Raw genomic sequence first — 18,413 nt, 5'->3', positions numbered from 1 at the left:
TACTTTATTGTCATTTTTTTAAAAAGATTCCTTGTGATGTGGGCATTGCTAGCAAGTCTAGTATCTAGTCCTATCCGGAGTTGCCCTGAGAATGTGTTAAGAGTCGCAGCAATATCTATGGTGAAGATGTTGTTGGGGGTTCCAGAATATATGACCCAGTGACGATGAACAAAAAGGCGATATATGTTGAAGTAAGAACGGTTAGTGACTTGCAGACAATGGTGATCCAAAGCAGCTATTGTCCTTGTCCCAGGTGGTGGAGGTGATGTAAAAGTAGCTTTGGTAAATTACTGCTATGCATCTAGTAAATGATATACCATGCAGCCCCACGAAAGTTAAAGTTAAAAGTTAAAGTTTATTTATTAATCACAGGTAAGGCTTACATTAGCATTGCAATGAAGTTACTGTGAAATTCCCCTAGTCACCACAGCCCAGCACCTGTTTGGGTCAATGTACCTAACCAGCATGTCTGTCAGACTGTGGGAGGAAACTGGAGCACCCGGAGGAAACCCCACGCAGACACTGGGAGAACGTGTAAACTCCACACTGACGGTGACCCAATCCAGGAATTGAACATGGATCCCTGAAGCTCTGAGGCAGCAGTGCCAACCACTGTGCCACCGTGCCGCCCACTATGCCTACAGTGGATACTTAAGCTGTCGGAAGGGGTGCTAAGCAAGTAGATTACTTCTCCTGAATGGTATTGATGCAGGTGCACCCACCCAGGTAAGTGGTGAGTATTCCATCATACTCCCGACATACTGTGATGATGGAAAGACAAGTCGGGTGGTGAGCCATTCAGTAATATCAAGTCTGTGACCTGGTCCAGTCATCACTGCATTTATAGGGCTATCTCAACTGAGAACCTTCATAGTGGTGACACGTAAAGTGTGGATAGTAATGCCATTAACTATTTTAGCACAGCAGTTATGTCTTCTCTTGTTGGACATGGTCATTTGAATCTATTGTGTGGTGCAAATTATGTTCAGGCCTTCCTGCATGTGACATTGACTCCACATTGTCTAGGAAGTTATGAATGGAGCTGAGCACTGTGCAGTCATCAATGAACAGTACTGCTTCTCAACTTATCAGAAGGGGAGATTATTAATGAAGCAGCTGAAGATTGCTGAGACTTAGGACACTGCTGTGAAAAACTCCGTAAGGAGTCTAACAACACCAGGTTAAAGTCCAACAGGTTTATTTGGTAGCAAACGCCACTAGCTTTCGGAGCGCTGCTCCTTCGTCAGATGTAGAGATTCGCATTCTAATCAGTATTCTGTAACTTGATTTTGTGTCTCTGTGCCCTGTTTGAGAGCAGATTTCCACTCCATCTGACGAAGGAGCAGCGCTCCGAAAGCTAGTGGCGTTTGCTACCAAATAAACCTGTTGGACTTTAACCTGGTGTTGTGAGACTCCTTACTGTGTTTACCCCAGTCCAACGCCGGCATTTCCACATCGTGAAAAACTCCTGTAGGGATGTCCTCTGGCTATGATGATTGGTTTCCAACAAGAACGTGAAGAGGCCCATGAGGGCCACCTTCCATGTGATGATGCCCTCAAAATGACACGATGCATAAGATGTGGCTGTGACACACTGATAACCACAAAGTTCCAGCAGGAGTAAGGTCGCGACAAGGGGAACCAAGTGCATATCTTCTCTCCCCTAAATCGCTTCTCGGCCTTTTGGCTAAGATCAAGTGTAGTATGGTCGGCAGCCCATGGTCGGCCGCACTTGGTCGAGGTCATTAGGTTACACTGAAGCTTCATATGTTTCATATGAAGCAATTTTTTTAAGCGGCATCTCGGCCTTTTGGCTAAGATGCAAATGAGCTCAAGTCTTGGAGGAGGAACCTCCCCCTCCTCCAATCAGCTTGGCTCATGTAGATCAGGCCCAGGACAGGGTGGTTTGGTCGCTTGCCCTGTCTTGTCAGCCTGGATCTGAAATGTCTCAAATTGTTGAGACTCTGAATTGGATTTGATTTGATTGAATTGGAAAAGTATTTTTAAAAAGTGCTTGGAAAGGCACTTACAAGTAGGGATATTGAGAGCAAAGTCTGCATACAGCCATGGACCTACAATCCTCATGTATCACCAGACACAGCTGCAATGTAACCGCTCTGGGAAGTGGAAGGCAGCTCTCCAGTGCAAACTCTGCATCCACTGGACCTAATGCAGTCACGATCACCTGAATGAGACACTTCTTGTGGCGATAAGAGATGGGTACGTGGTTGGAGATACGATCAGGGCTGCAAGTCTTGTGCTTTGGCACAAACAATTACAGCAGCTCATTGTCAATGAGGCACCATTACTGGTAAGCCTCCAAGGCACTTGAGGACATGTAACTCCATGCTGTCTCGCAAGGAATAAAGACATGTTCAGGAAAGAGCTGGACACACCTCCCTGGCATTACATAAGGGACGAGTAACTAACATGAGCCAGCTAAGCATCACATGAATCTGAGATGACAGGCAGCCATTCACAGAGTGGGAGCTTGGGTCACCCTCTCAATAAGAGGGCACATAGAAACATATACACGAGGCACTCAAATGATGAGACCATTGTCAGGAGCAGCAAATGCATTTCCAAAGATGCATTATGTACAAATCAGTGAACATGGTGCCCCTGTGGTGAAAGCAACATTTCTTCATTTTTCTTTCACTATCGCTACATCTAGCTGCACCCCCGACAGTGCAGGTCAGGTGGAGGCAGCTTGTTGACTAAAACGCCCTGTTGTCTGTGGTGACCTTGGCAGGTGAACTCTGGAGGGCTGAGGCCTAGAGGTCCCCGGCCTGCTTTGGGTCTCCTGCTGTGAGACAGATGCCACCCTCCTCAGCCTGTGGAACTGAAGATGATGAGGACATAGGCAGAGGAGATTGGATTACTGGACATTCTCGGAGCCAACTGGGTGGATGGCCTCTGGGTATCCAGCAGGTGATCCTCCTCCCTGGTGGTGCCCAAGGGCCCTGCCTGACTCCTTGAGTAGAAGGAGCACTGGGAGTGAGGTTGAGGTGCTCAGCCCCCCTCTCTCATAGCCACTGATGGATTGCACCTATGCCTAGAGCAGTGGAGGTCAGTTGCAAGTGTAAATCTGCATGATGGGTCTCTGGGAATTCCGTCGCAAACATGTTGGAGATGTAAAGACAGGCAGAAATTGCTGGAACAAGGTCTCAAATTGGTTGCCCCCTTTCCCATGAAGACCTCAAGGCACTCGCATATTGGAGCCATGACATTAGATAGAACTTGGATGTTACCTACATCTTTTGATCTAGTCCACTGACTGCCTCTCGCAACTCTGCCTGATATGCCACTGCCTGTCTTTACATCTCCAGCATGTTTGCGACGGAATTTCCAGAGACCTATCATCTTGACTCAGCAGATGCCTGTTCTTCAGCAGTACTCCCAAGTGCCAGATACCTGGGCTGTCAATGCCTCCAGCTGGTGTGGAGATGCGCGAGGTGTTCCAGAATGTGACCCAAAGCCTAATCTAAATATGTGACCCACCAGGGTGTGCATCTCTGCACTGATGGAAGGTACAGGTGAACGCATTGATGTGTCGTCTTCAAATGGACCCACATCATTCTCCTTTGAACTGACCCAATGGCTAGGGCTTATGTTGGATGGTGCTGGTCTATCTGGACCTGTTGCAGATTATAAGAGATAAAAGGTAGATTTAGTTTGTGGACAGGCTGAATACAATATTGCATATCAACCCACCCTCCCCACAACCAGTAAGTGTTGAAGATGCTGCTGTTTGTGTAGGATGATAGATGAGATGCTGGTGATGAGCCGTTCAGTGCTGTTATCTTCCCCGCTAATATTGTGTGAGATCTCTGAGCTGTGTGACATTTGATTGTATAATGCCATTATCAGAGTGTGAGTTTGGAGTGAGATGAAGGTTGACTCACTCTGGTGATATGGATAAGATCATTCACCCTCTTCCTGTGCTGGATGGCATTTTTCTGGTGGTTGCCCACAGAGCTGACACCTGATTGTGACTGCCACCCAGGTTGGCGATGTGATGTTGATGAAGAACCTCCTGATGTTGATCTCGTAACTGGGCTGCAGCAAGTAACGTGTGTATTCGGGTGGTGTTTAATTATGGTGCCCTGTACTTCGATCCCGTGAGATGACAAATCAGTGTCCACCCCGCCACGTGATTCAATAAGCAGCTTGCCTATGAATAATTTACAAGACTTCAGTCGGAAGATGGAGTGTGAGAACCTGACTTGTTGACCAGCAGGAAACTCACTGCTAATTCCGCCCAGCACCATCTCCAGTATGGAAAATTCAGCCCTGTGTCTTAGAGTTTAAAAATTTTAATAATCAGTAGAGTGTTAAAAAAAAAAGAGTCTGAATTTATTAATGCTGATCAAATAAAGAAAGGAAAGGGAGTTTTTGAATTGTTTTCATTTCTGATCTATGCATACAAGTGTTTATCTCTAGTCTCAGCAGCAGCTGTTAGAATGCTGAAAACATGTGTTTGCCAAAACCCAGCTCGGACGTCACTCTTAATTGATGACTTTACCCTGAAGAGACTTGAGAAGTTGGGGCTTTTTGCACTTTCAGGATAAGGGATGACCTGATGGAAATCTTTAATGCTTTAGAAGGGTTACGATAACGTAAATAGATTGGTTGATTGTATATGCTGGTTGGGAAATTGGAAAGAAAAGATCCAAATTTAATATAAAATCAAAAATAGAACTAAAAGGAAAGTCAGGAGAAATTTAATTCGAGAGAGTAGTTAGAGGGGAAATTGTCTGCTACAAGTGGTTGAAGTGAAGTCCATAAATCTCTTAAAAGGCAATTAGACAATTATTAAAATTATCTTAAATTTTAAAACTCTCAACCTTATTTTAAGATCCCTCTAAGATCTATTTCTAAACTCCTCTAGCCCTACAAGTGACTTGTGATCATTGGGGCGGCATGGAGGCACAGTGGTTAGCACTGCTGCCTCAGTGCCAGGGTCCCGGGTTCGATCCTTGGCTTGGGTCACTGTCTGTGTGGAGTTTGCATGTTCTCCCCGTGTCTGCATGGGTTTCCTCCCAAAGTCTAAAAGACGTGCTGGTTAGGTGCAGTGACCTGAACAGGCGCCGGAGTGTGGTGACTAGGGGAATTTCACAGTAACTTCATTGCAGTGTTAATGTAAGCCTTACTTGTGACTAATAAATCAACTTTAACTTTGGTGTTGAGTGATACATTTCTGTGAAGTGTTCAGGGATGTTCATTGTGTTTTGCACATACTTTTAAACAGGTAAGCTTTGTTAAGCCTGCAGCAACTCTACTGTAAAACTCTCTTTTTTTTTCAAATCCTTCCATCACCTCACTCTCCTTATCTCTGTATCTTCCTCCAGCCCTACAGTCCTCTGAGATCACTGGCTTCATGTGCATCCTCAATTTGAATAATTGTACTATTTGTGGCCATGCGTGTCAACAGTGGCCCAGTTGGTAACATCTGTGTCACAAGGTTCTGGCTTCAAGTCCCACTCTAGTACTTGAGTGCACAAATCATGAAATCAAGGTTGACACTCCAATGCAGTACTGAATGAGTGCTGCCTGAGGTGCCGTATTTCAATGGAAACGTTAAAGCAAGGCCCTGTCTGCCTTCTCGGGTGGTTGTAAAAGATCCCATGGGACTACTTTTGAAGAAGAACATTATATTGTTATAATTCAGGTCAGAAACTCCAAAGTGTTTTATGAAGACCGCCTGGATCGTAAGTTTTGCAATTTGAATTTGGCGAGGGTAAGCAAGAGATATTTCACTTCTAGTATGATTCAAATGACCCACTAGGGAGCTTTTATCAAACAAAGTTTATTTAAGAATACAGTTAGCATATAGCAATACATTTTACCAATTACAAACAAGAAAAAAATCATGATATTATATAAACCTGAACAACTCTGAAACTTTCCAACCAAACAAACTTCCCTATAAACGTACACCTGCCACAGGTTCAGGACAGAAATATGAATGCTCACATGATGCTGGAACTTAGTTCTTTGTTTGGAGAATTGAAACTCTGACTTCCCAACCTTGTAACTTCCAGCAGTCCTCGAGGTAGAGGTAATGCCACTGCAGGCCTCTAGCTTTCAGCCAGCGAACCACTGCAAGAGACAGAATTCTCACTCCAGGAAGGCAAGAAGATCGGCTTCCAGCTAGCCAGCAGAATTTACAATACCAGAGAGAGAGAGGAACACTGCTTTTCAGTCTGATGTCCAAACCCCTTCTAAACTAAAACAACAGCCAGCAACCAAACTGAAAATGAAAGCACTCCTGTCACCTGACCTGTCAATCATTCTTCCCCTCAATGATGCAGAAAGTCGAAAAATCCCCGACACTGAAGCCCAGAGCAAAAATAAACAAGACCCCATTTAAACCATTGAAGCAGCAATAAAATAACTTCTTAGCAGACAGCACGGCAACAATGAAAAAAACCAAAGCTGCTTATAATTGCAGAGAACATGATTAAAAATACATTTCTTAAAGGCACATTAGCATTACAATATTTATTCTTCAATCAACAGTACACAAAAAAGGATCCACTGGTTAATACTACATTGTGGGAGCAGGTCTGACAGCATCCATAGAGTTAATGGTTTGGGTCAAGGACCTTTCTTGAAAACTCTTCTACTCAGCACTTGGCCATGGCAGGAGACGCCAGGGAGGACAGTGAAAATACTTTAGGGATGTCCTCAAAGCACCCCTGAAGAGGTCAAACAACCTGTCTGACTCATGGAAATCTCTGACCTCTAACTGACCAAAGTGGAGGTTTATTCGGGAAGGCCTCGGGCACATTGGGAAACTTTGCCGGGAGGGAGCAGGCAGAGGCAAGTTAAGATATTAGAGAGGACACAAATCTCCAAATACTTCATCTGCCCGACCTGTCAAGAAACAGCTGAGGTGTATGTGGCAGAATCTGCAAATCATACACTGGATTCATCGGCCATCTAAGGAGCCATCAAACTGGAGTGGAAGCAAATCATCCTTGGGCCCAAGAGGAAGGTCTTGAAAAGCAGTTTATTAATCCAAGTCTTTATTTTCTTTCTATGTCTTCAATTGCTTAGGATCTAAACTCCGGAAGTCCCTACCTAAATCTAATCGCCCCTTTTATCTCTCTCTCCTGCCCCCCTTCCCCTCTTCCTCTCTCCCTCCCTCTCTCTCTCTCTTTCTCCCCCCCCCTCCCCCTTTAAGATGTTCCTTAAAGCGTACCTCTTTGATCAAACTTTTTTACTCATTTACCTTAACACACTTACGTGGTTCGGTGTCAGACTTTGTTTGATGATAACCCTGTGAAGTATTATGGGATGTTCTGCTCTGTTAAAGGTGCTAAATAAATATGGAGGAATGGGGAAGTGAGCAGAAGAATAACATTTGGCAGGATGGCTTGTGAAGAGAAGCACCAAAGACAGTATTTTGTTTTCAGTGATATAATGTTTCATCATTATGTAATAGCTGAACTCGATTAGCTTTGTTACAGATCTTTGACAAATGTTTGCTCTACCTTGGATAATCACTTAAAAGCCATGCTGGCCACTCGCATAAGCAATCCCTGTGTTTTGTGCCTGGATTGTAGCATATGGATATTCTGTTGAATATCTATCGCATGAGAATGCCATCTGGAACATAACAGTAGTATCCCCATGTGATCCGAACTGGATATTGTTTCTGTCATGGACCTCTGAAGATTTTTGCTAGGTGAATTGAAAAGCTTTCCTGGGATGAGACAGATAAGAATAGTCGAGCTGTTTTATTTTTGTGGCCAGTGATGGTTATAATCAAAACTTGTTCACCATGTCATTTGAAACGCCCACCGTGTATAAAATTACATAAAACACCTCACTATCCCATCTTAGTTGGTTTTCCTGGTCAGCATTCTGGCCCTAGCCAGCTCTGAGCTTAAACTGAGCAGGTATTTTCCCAGAACTAAAAGCAAAGTATGTGGCTGCCGGAAATCTGAAATAAACACGGAAGAAGCTGGTCAAGCAGCATCTGTGGAGAGCGAAATGGAGTTGGATTTTCCCACCATGGGAATCATAGCGGGCAAGGGGCAGACCATGGAAAGATCCAATGACCACAGGCAGGATTTTCAGGTTTTGGGGTGAGTGCGGCTGGAAAGTCCCGCCCATAGAGTTGATGTTTTGGTTGTTGGGCCTTTATAATGATATAAAGGCACCGATTAGTCATAAGGGATTGTGTGCAAATGTTGTGGGGTCATAAGAACAGATAAATATGGTGGGAAAGCTTGAAGACATCAACAGCAAAACTGCGTGGGTGACCCCTGTTGAAATGCAAAAGTGAAACTAAGACTGGATGGCGTGACACACTTCCCTTCTAGTGATGCCATGCTGCTATCCCTTAAAGGGTTGGTACAACTGTTGTGACTGTCATCAGAGCTTAACTAGCCTGTGTGATCTTGAAAAGTTTTTATGCTCACCTTTTGTTAGCCTTGACCACAAAAGGTGGGTGGGCTGTCCCTCTGACTTCCGTCTCTGAAGAGTTATCAGTGGAATGGTCAGTAAACCAGGTGAACAGTCTTTCTTTGAATTACACCATCACACCACCACCCTTTCAAAAAGAGTGTATTTTCACCAAATGCCCAATACCTGGTTCAAGTGAACAGTTCATCCCAATATTAATAAGTGTGAACACTACCATGAATTCTTTGCAAAATAATTAACCATTGTCCCTAGTCATTATGGATATGCATCATCAGTGCCTGGCTCATTAGTAAGTACATAAATCTGTATTAATTTACTGCTTTATCTTCCTCACCAGCATACAGAAGCCTGTAGATAGATGGTTAACCAAGAAGCCGTCTTGTTTTGATTACATTCGTGTTGTTTTGAATAGCTGCAGCAATTGCTCATAAAGAGAATGTTTGAGTCCATTTTTGTTTAAAATATACCACTTAAGTGCAATTAATTTCCAAATCCCTGTCTGTGGAACAGTGATTTAAAAATTCTGAAGCATGGTTGGAGCATTTCCCTTCGAAGAGTGTTCACTAAACGTCAATAATATGTAAATAGAAATTGAAATGAAATTAATTTCAAACTGCATGAATGTAATTTTCAAAATTGTTGTCTATGTTAATTTACCATTTTATGTTCCTCACCAGGATACTGAAGGCTGGAGAGGAGATAGATTGGTGACCATGAAGCTTGCTTTGTTTTAATAATTTGGTAAGTTGGACTTTACATACTAATGTTTAGTATTGATTATGTAACTCTACATGCAATAATCACTTCAAATTTAACTCTGATATTAAACCTTTACGGTATAGTACAGCTGTGGATATACCAATGTGATGGAAGCTGTACATTTTTAATTTTATGTACAATCCTTGAAATTTTGTTTTTACATTCTTATAAAGCTCATTGGCAATTCTTTTTGCACTAATAACTGATCAGCCATTCCCCTTTTGTGATACAGATTCTGTTTGAGGCAGTAAAGGAACTGCAGAAGGGCCCAGATAGAATTTGCATGTGAACAAGGCTATGTTATGAAAGATTCATTTGAATGAGAAATAAGAGGATAAGAACTTATGTAAAGCCAAAGATCTCCCAAAGGTTTTATGACAAATGGATTACTTTCTTTTGGGAAGTGTAGTTTTGTGATATGTGGCTATCAATTTGTGCACAATAAACACTAAAGTTCCACAAGCAATAAATGGATGAACGACCAGATCATACCGTTTTGGTGATGGTTACGCGAACAATACTGACTGCAACCCCAGGAAAATTTCTTGCTCCTCTTCAATTAGTGCCACCTGACTTTAGTATTCACCAAGCCAGAAGGCAACATTGAAGTCCCCCATCTGTGCCCTTGCTGCCCTCAAGTGTTTCTTCCAGTGGCGTTCAACATGGAGGAGGAATACTGATTCATCAATTGATGGAAGGCAGTAGGTAATAATTAGCAGGTTTCCAGGACCATTTAGCAGGACCATATCCTAGGATATGGTCAAGGAGACTTCATGGGGTCCAGAGTCACCGTCAAGGACTCCCAGCTGTTTACCACTGTGCCACCATCTTTGAGATGATCATGTAGGAGGCCGGGGCATTGACTGTAAGGTATGACTTTTTGAGCACGACTATATCAGGCTATTGCGTGACTGGTCTGATGGGCAGCTTCCCCAATTTTAGCCTAAGTCTCTAGATGTTACTCAAGACTTTGCAGGGTTGACTGGGCTGAATGTGCCTTTGTCATGTCTGTGCCTAGGTTGATGCTGAGTGCTTGTCCTGTTTTATCCTTTATTCAAATGTTTCTGTTGTGACTTCATATAATTGAGCAGCTTTCCAGGCCATTTCAGAGGGCAGTTAAGAGACTAAACAGCATATGGATAGCAGACTTTCTTCCCTAAAGTGTAGTAGTGAGCAACATAGATTTTAATAAAAATCTGGTAGTTTCATGGTCACCGTTATTATTGAAAGATTTTTATTCCAGATTTATTCAGGTTTAAATTCTTTAACCGCTGTGGTAAGAATTAATATCTCCAGACCATTAGCCCAAATGCTGGATCACTAGTCCAGTTATATAATCCCTATGCTACTGTTCCTATATGTAGGATATCAAATCTTCTAAATTTAAAGTAATTGAAATAAATTTAAATGAGTTTATGAGTACATTTGTCATAGTTGGGTTAGCATTATTTGGAAACATTGGGAAGGATTTTTAGTTGAATGGACACTACATAACTTATTTCGATCTGCACATTGTTTCAATTTCCACTTTTTTGCCCTTATTAAAACTATTTGTAGAAAAAATTATGATTAGTAGTTTCAAGATAACTGGTCAGTGGAGACATTCATTGAAAGCTAATATTCATTCTCTTTTATCATCCCATTCTTCTTAACTACACAATTATGCTTAAGTTGTAAAACAAGTTTAAACATTTGGAAAATAACATTTGAGCAATTTATTATCATACCGCAAGAATGTTAACAGCGATCAAACTGGGATTTTTATAATGGATGTTTGATGTGACTGTTTCAAGTATTTGAGACCAATCCCCTTCAAAATGTATTGAACTATTTTTGTAGATCCATCTGTTGTCTGTGAAAACGATGTGTCTAGCCTTGTTAGTCACACATTTGGCAGATTTAAGATGTAGACTCTTGATTGTAAATCTCCATTCCAGTGCAGCAGTTGTTATATAGAAAATGGGTAATTTTCCAAATGTTAGTAGCATTTCAAGTTGGTCAGCAAGTGTGACTGAGAACCATTTTAAAAATTGGATTGTTTTCCCTTACAGTCCACATGAATGAGTCTTAATCAGGTAAAATGTTGAAATTTGTTATATTTTACCTGGATAAGGTTAAGTTGGTTCAAAAGAAATTGTTCACTTCGCATTGATTTCTTTTTAAAGCAATCTTGCCCCTGCCCTCCCAATTAAGAGTGTTAAGTCATTTGGATGTTGAATAGCTTCCCTCAAATGTACTTCACATTGCTATACAAGATGTAACATTTCAATTTGATTCAATTCCCACCTAAAATCTCAGGTCACTTCATGGCTTATGAAACATATTCAGATCTGCAGAGTATGGATTTGAAATAGCTTAAAGCTCAATGAGGAATATTCCCTTTCTGTTAAGTTTAGATCTGACATTTTAACCAACTAAACATTTTGATTTGTTTGCACTAATTTGGTCTGTTACACTTCTTTACATGGTCACTAGTTTAGTTCATTTTGTACTATATTACCAAGTAACTAGGTTTGGAAGCTTTAATCAGTACTCCCTGCAAGTTTCAGCAGTGAGTGTTCAAACATTATTAGCAATGAGAAAGAATAAAGCCATAGCCCGAGACTGTTGTTGCAACAGCTGATCTGTTCTCTCTATTCCAAGGGCTATTTATGGCAGATTTAGATGGTATCAGAGCTCACTGTTCAGTCCATAAATGGATGGTCCTACGTGTCATTGCCACATTGCAATTGGCCCCAAGTCCTCCGAGGATAAAATGAGTCCATAGTTCTATCTGAGGAACTGACTGCTTTAAGAGTGGTATATGATGGATAGACAGTTGGATGGAAACTTGTGTGTAACCACAGTAGCATAGTCTTGGCTTCAGTATAGCTCTTTTTAAAGTATCTCTTTTTGCCGTGAAAAATCTATTGGAAATACTGAATGTCGACAAGGGATACAGTTGACTTGTCCTTGAAATAATTGGATAGGAAACGCTTGGAATCCTCCCGACTACAGATACAACTTCCACGCTTTTCTGCAGCATTAGTTCATTGCATTACTGGCATTCTAATTATAGTTGAGCAATCCTTTTAGCTTTAAATGCAACTTTGTTTGGCTTAAAGGCCTAAAAAGCTTGAAGTACGTAATCTCCGAAAATTTGTTTGTTGGAATACTTTTTTATACGGAGGCGATGGATTGAATGCAATCCTAAAGTTTTAAAATTCAAACTAAACTCTTGGAAGAGGATCATTTGCTTCCACTGAAGTAAGTAGGATGTTTTTTCCACGGGTGTAATAAGGAAATTTTAACAGCTGTTTCATGGAGGATGTTACTTGATGCTGCAAAATCTTTTGTTTACCAATATGTGCATGTCTATCATTGTTGATCATGTGATAGCCGAGGGTTTGCTTTTTGTTTTCCGAAGAAAGTAACATGATCTGAAATACAGTGGGATGCGCAGGGAAATGGCTAGCTGGATCAGTTCATTTTTTAAAAAAAATTAATGCGAGTTAAATATATTCAAATATATTTTGGCACGGTAGCACAGTGGTTAGCACTGCTGCTTCACAGCTCCAGGGACCTGGGTTCGATTCCCGGCTTGAGTCGCTGTCTACGTGGAGTTTGCACATTCTCCTCGTGTCTGCGTGGGTTTCCTCCGGGTGCTCTGGTTTCCTCCCACAGTCCAAAGATGTGCGGGTTAGGTTCATTGGCCATGCTACAAATTGCCCCTTAGTGTCCTGAGATGCGTAGGTTGGAGGGATTAGTGGGTAGATATGGGGGTAGGGCCTGGGTGGGATTGTGGTCGGTGCAGACTCGATGGGCCGAATGGCCTCTTTCTGTACTGTAGGGTTTCTATGATTTTCTATGATAAATATCTTTAAATCCGTAATTGCATAAATGAAATAAGCCATTCCAGACAAAAGCACAGATGAAAACTCTCCAGATTAAATCGGAGCACATTGAAACCAACAGCGTTAGTTAAAACGAGGCACAGTGGTTAGCACTGCTGCCTCACAGCAGCAGGGACCCAGGTTCAATTCCTGACTCTGGTGACTGTCTGTGCGGAGTCTGCACGTTCTCCCTGTGTCTGCGTGGGTTTCCTCCGGTTTCCTCCCACAGTCCAAAGATGTGCGGGTTAGGTTGATTGGCCATGATAAATTGTCCCTTAGTGTCAGGGGGATTAGAAGGGTAAATATGTGGAGTTACGGGGATGGGAGCTGGGTAGAATTGTTGTTGGTGCAGGCTCGATGGGCCAAATGGCCTCCTTCTGCACTGAAGGGATTCTGAGTATGACCTTCTATAACATAGTTTACTTGTTATTTGGCGAAACTCAGTTTTTCAAGAAATTAAATGTATATAGTGGATGGTTTTGAACATAACAACTCTGATTGTATGTTAGTAAATTAGATCTTGATGCCTTTTATGCACATTCAGTGCAACAAAAATGAAGTGGATTTTTTTCAAAATTGTTTTTAAGTTTTCTCCTAAAAAGAGCAGGTTGACAATTTGAAATTGAATCAGCACATTTTATTATTCTCAATCCAACAATTGAAATATTGCAATTAGAACTGACAGGCATTGGATTTGGATTGCTCAGGCTAGCACAGTTATGATGGACTAAATGGTCTCATTTGTGCTGCAAACCTCTGCTTTTACTCCATGACATTTAGTCATGCAGCAAGTTATACCTAGGTACAGCTTTTTAGATTCTCCCCTTCCTTCATGGACCTCCATCAAAGTTGCAGTTTTATTCATATTCCATAAAACGAAAGTGAATGTTAATTTAGACAGTATCTCCGTACTGCAGAAAAGCACACCGCTTCTGTGCTGGAATAGGAAATTGCTTTAAGTGTCTTTTTGTTATTCATTTGTGGGACATGGGCATCGCTGGATGGCCAGCATTTATTGCCCATCGCTAGTTGCCCGAGGGCAGTTGAGAGTCAACCACATTGCTGTGGCTCTAGAGTCACATGCAGGTCACACCAGGTATAAACACTGATATCTACTCGCATGAGATTTGGTGAAATTGAAAATCAATGTGGACGCTACAACTCCAAAACGCAGCATTTTTAAAATTCTGATAGTGTTAAAACAATTTGTGTCTGTAGCAGTCAAACAGTTGGAGAGGATGGGGGGGATTGGAGAGGATGGGAGGGGGATTGGAGAGGATGGGGGGGGGGGTTGGATTGGATTGGAGAGGATGGGGGGGGATTGGAGAGGATGGGGGGGGATTGGAGAGGATGGGGGGGGGATTGGAGAGGATGGGGGGGGGGATTGGAGAGGATGGGGGGGGATTGGAGAGGATGGGGGGGGGGATTGGAGAGGATGGGGGGGATTGGAGAGGATGGGGGGGATTGGAGAGGATGGGGGGGGGGATTGGAGAGGATGGGGGGGATTGGAGAGGATGGGGGGGGGATTGGAGAGGATGGGGGGGGATTGGAGAGGATGGGAGGGGGATTGGAGAGGATGGGGCGGGGATTGGAGAGGATGGGGCGGGGATTGGAGAGGATGGGGCGGGGATTGGAGAGGATGGGGCGGGGATTGGAGAGGATGGGGCGGGGATTGGAGAGGATGGGGCGGGGATTGGAGAGGATGGGGGGGGGATTGGAGAGGATGGGGGAGGGATTGGAGAGGATGGGGGGGGATTGGATTGGAGAGGATGGGGGCGGGGGATTGGAGAGGATGGGGGGGGAATTCCAGTTCCCCTCACCATGGATGCCCAATCCCTCTACACCTCCATTCCCCAGGAGGATGGCCTCAAAGCTCTTTGCTTCTTCCTCGAACAGAGGTCTGAACAATCCCCATCCACCACCACTCTCCGTCTGGCTGAACTGGTTCTCTCACTCAACAATTTCTCCTTTAACTCATCCCACTTCCTCCAAATAAAAGGTGTGGCAATGGGCACCCGCATGGGTCCCAGTTATGCATGTCTCTTTATGGGTTATGTAGAGAATTCCCTGTTCCATACTCCGGCCCCTCCCACAACTCCTTTATCGGTACATTGACAACTGTTTCAGTGCCGCTTCATGCTCTCATCTGGACCTGGAAAAATTTGTCAATTTTGCTTCCAGCTTCCAACTTCCACCCTTCTGTCACCTTCGCATGGTCCATCTCTGACACTTGCCTTCCCTTCCTTGACCTCTGTGTCCCCATTTCTGGTGATAGACTGTCCACTAGCATCCATTACAAGCCCACCGACTCGCACAACGACTTTGACTAAAGCTCTTCAACCCCGCATCCTGTCAGGACTTCCTCCCATTCTTTCAGTTTCTTCCCCTCTGCTGCATCTGTTCTGATGATGCCACTTTCCAGAATAGCGTGCCGATATGTCTTCCTTCTTCCTCAGTCGTAGTTTTCCACCCACTGTGGTTGACAGGGTCTCAACCGCGTCCAACCCATCCCCCAGGCCACTGCTCTCACCCCCTCCCCTCCCTCCCAGAACCAGGATAGGGTCCCCCTTGTCCTCACGTTTCACCCCACCAGTCTCCGCATTGAAAGGATCATCCTCTGCCACTTCCGCCAACTCCAGCATGATGCCACTACTCAACACAACTCTCCCCCCCCCCCCACCCCCGTCAGCATTTTACAGGCACCATTCTCACCAGGACACCCTGGTCCGTTCCTCCAGCACATCCAACATCTCACCCCCTGCCCACGTCACCTTCCCATGCAATCGTAGAATGTGCAACACGTGCTCCTTTACCTCCTCCCTGCTCACCGTCCCAGGTCCTAAACACTCCTTTCAGGTGAAGCAGCACCTCACATGCACCTCCTTCACTCTGCTCTATTGCATTCGCTGCTCCCAATGCGGGTCTGCTCTACATCGGAGAGACCAAACACAGACTGGGTGACTGCTTTGCCGAACACCTTTGGTCATCTGCAAGCAGGACCCAGACCTTCCTGTCACTCGCCACTTCAACACAGCCCCCTGCTCTCCTGTCCGCATGTCCGTCCTTGGCCTTTTGCAACGTTCCAGTGAACCCCAACGCAAACTGGAGGAAAAGCATCGCATCTTGCGATTAGACACTTTACAGCCCTCTGGACTGAACATTGAGTTTAGCAATTTCAGAGTATGAACTTTCTCGTCCACCTTCATCCCATTTCCATTTATTTTTCAGTTTGTTTCATTTCATTCGTCCATTTTTGACGTTCTTTTTTCTCACTTCCATTTTTCCACTTCTCCATTCCCGCTCTCGTCCTTGTCCCCCCCCCGCCCCCCCCCCCCCCCCCCCCCCCCCTCCCCCTTCAGGGCAACTATCACATTCCTTAGGCAGTTGCTTAGCAATCTGTACCTCTGTTCTGCCATTCACGCATCTTGATCACTGAATGGACACTTTTAGCACCTTTCTCAGCCTTCTGTATCCTCATTTACATTCCCTTTGTCCCATTCCACCCCCCCTTCCCCCCGCCCATCCTCATAGTATAAATCTCTGCTGATTCTCTTTGCTCTCAGCTCTGATGAAGGGTCATCTAGACTCACAACGTTGGCTCTATTCTCTCCCCACAGATGCTGTCAGACCTACTAAGATTTTCCAGTATTTTCTATTTTTTGTTTCAGATTCCAGCATCCGCAGTATTTTTGCTTTTCGCAAGCCACTCAGTTGTACAAGGGCAACTAGGGATGGGCAATAAATGCTAGTCAGCCAGCGACGCCCATGTCCCACAAATTAGAACATAGGACAGTACAGCACAGAACAGGCCCTTCGGCCCACGATGTTGTGCCGAGCTTTATCTGAAACCAAGATCAAGCTATCCCACTCCTTATCATCCTGGTGTGCTCCATGTGCCTATCCAATAACCGCTTAAATGTTCCTAAAGTGTCTGACTCCACTATCACTGCAGGCAGTCCATTCCACACCCCAACCACTCTCTGCGTAAAGAACCTACCTCTGATATCCTTCCTGTATCTCCCACCACGAACCCTATAGTTATGCCCCCTTGTAATAGCTCCATCCACCCGAGGAAATAGTCTTTGAATGTTCACTCTATCTATCCCCTTCATCATTTTATAAACCTCTATTAAGTCTCCCCTCAGCCTCCTCCTCTCCAGAGAGAACAGCCCCAGCTCCCTCAACCTTTCCTCATAAGACCTACCCTCCAAACCAGGCAGCATCCTGGTAAATCTCCTCTGCACTCTTTCCAGCGCTTCCACATCCTTCTTATAGTGAGGTGACCAGAACTGCACACAATATTCCAAATATCTCACCAAGGTCCTGTACAGTTGCAGCATAACCCCACGGCTCTTAAACTCCAACCCCCTGTTAATAAAAGCTAACACACTATAGGCCTTCTTCACAGCTCTATCCACTTGAGTGGCAACCTTTAGAGATCTGTGGATATGGACCCCAAGATCTCTCTGTTCCTCCACAGTCTTCAGAACCCTACCTTTGACCCTGTAATCCACATTTAAATTAGTCCTACCAAAATGAATCACCTCACATTTATCAGGGTTAAACTCCATTTGCCATTTTTCAGCCCAGCTTTGCATCCTATCTATGTCTCTTTGCAGCCTACAACAGCCCTCCACCGCATCCACTACTCCACCAATCTTGGTGTCATCAGCAAATTTACTGTCATCAGCAAATTAATAATAAAAAGGTAAAAATAAGTGGAGAAAATATCTGTTGGAATTTTTTAATGGAAAACTTAAGTTTCTTATTGACTACTATTCATTTGTGAACCATGTTCTGAAGCTCCTGTAAATACAAGTTTTTTAAATGTAAATATTTGTATAAATAATTAACATGGATACATTATTGCAAGCCTCTAATACATTAGAACTGACCTTTCTCTGCAATGTGTCTTTTATCCTTTCGCTGTTTTACTATGTTGCTAACTGGCGGTGTGCATCAGATGTTGTTTAATTTCAGTCATTACATAACGGATTTAATTGAGATGGGCTTGGTCTTGTCTTGTTTTTGTCACATGCTCATCGAAAAATTTATTTCCTTTGTGCAATAATTTTCCTCCTTCGGATGTTGCACTGTTGCCAACTTTTTTCCAGACTTTCACTTTGTAATTGTACATTAAAATGCAGAAATATAACTTGCATATATTGCAAGAAAATATAATTGATCTTTTGCAATTCTGTGACTATACACACTTTGCAGAGCAATCCAAAACAGCTTGCTGTTTGTCTTGGACTGGGATTTTCAAGTTTTTCTGAAAAGAATCTAAATGTCTAAACTGTGCAGATAATATCTGTGCTGAACTTGTTTATCATGATGGAGTTTCCA

General features: G+C 43.5%; 1 protein-coding gene and 1 pseudogene across 1 annotated transcript in view; both read left to right on the top strand.

Moving 5' to 3' along the window:
* Positions 1-1,667: 1,667 nt before the first annotated feature.
* Positions 1,668-1,872, top strand: LOC144481699 (U2 spliceosomal RNA; annotated as a pseudogene).
* Positions 1,873-11,973: 10,101 nt separating this feature from the next.
* The window catches only part of svila (supervillin a), a 256,345-nt gene continuing 249,905 nt past the window's right edge, over positions 11,974-18,413 (top strand). Inside the window, exon 1 of the mRNA XM_078233529.1 lies at positions 11,974-12,441. Coding sequence (XP_078089655.1) covers position 12,441 — 1 coding nt within the window. The 5' untranslated portion in view covers positions 11,974-12,440. The remainder of the gene's footprint in view (positions 12,442-18,413) is intronic.

The sequence above is a fragment of the Mustelus asterias genome, chromosome 2 (genome assembly GCF_964213995.1).
Source record: "Mustelus asterias chromosome 2, sMusAst1.hap1.1, whole genome shotgun sequence".
In the NCBI taxonomy this organism is placed as follows: domain Eukaryota; kingdom Metazoa; phylum Chordata; class Chondrichthyes; order Carcharhiniformes; family Triakidae; genus Mustelus; species Mustelus asterias.
The sequence above is the reverse complement of the archived record's forward strand: the minus strand, read 5'-3'. Positions and strand labels throughout refer to the sequence as shown.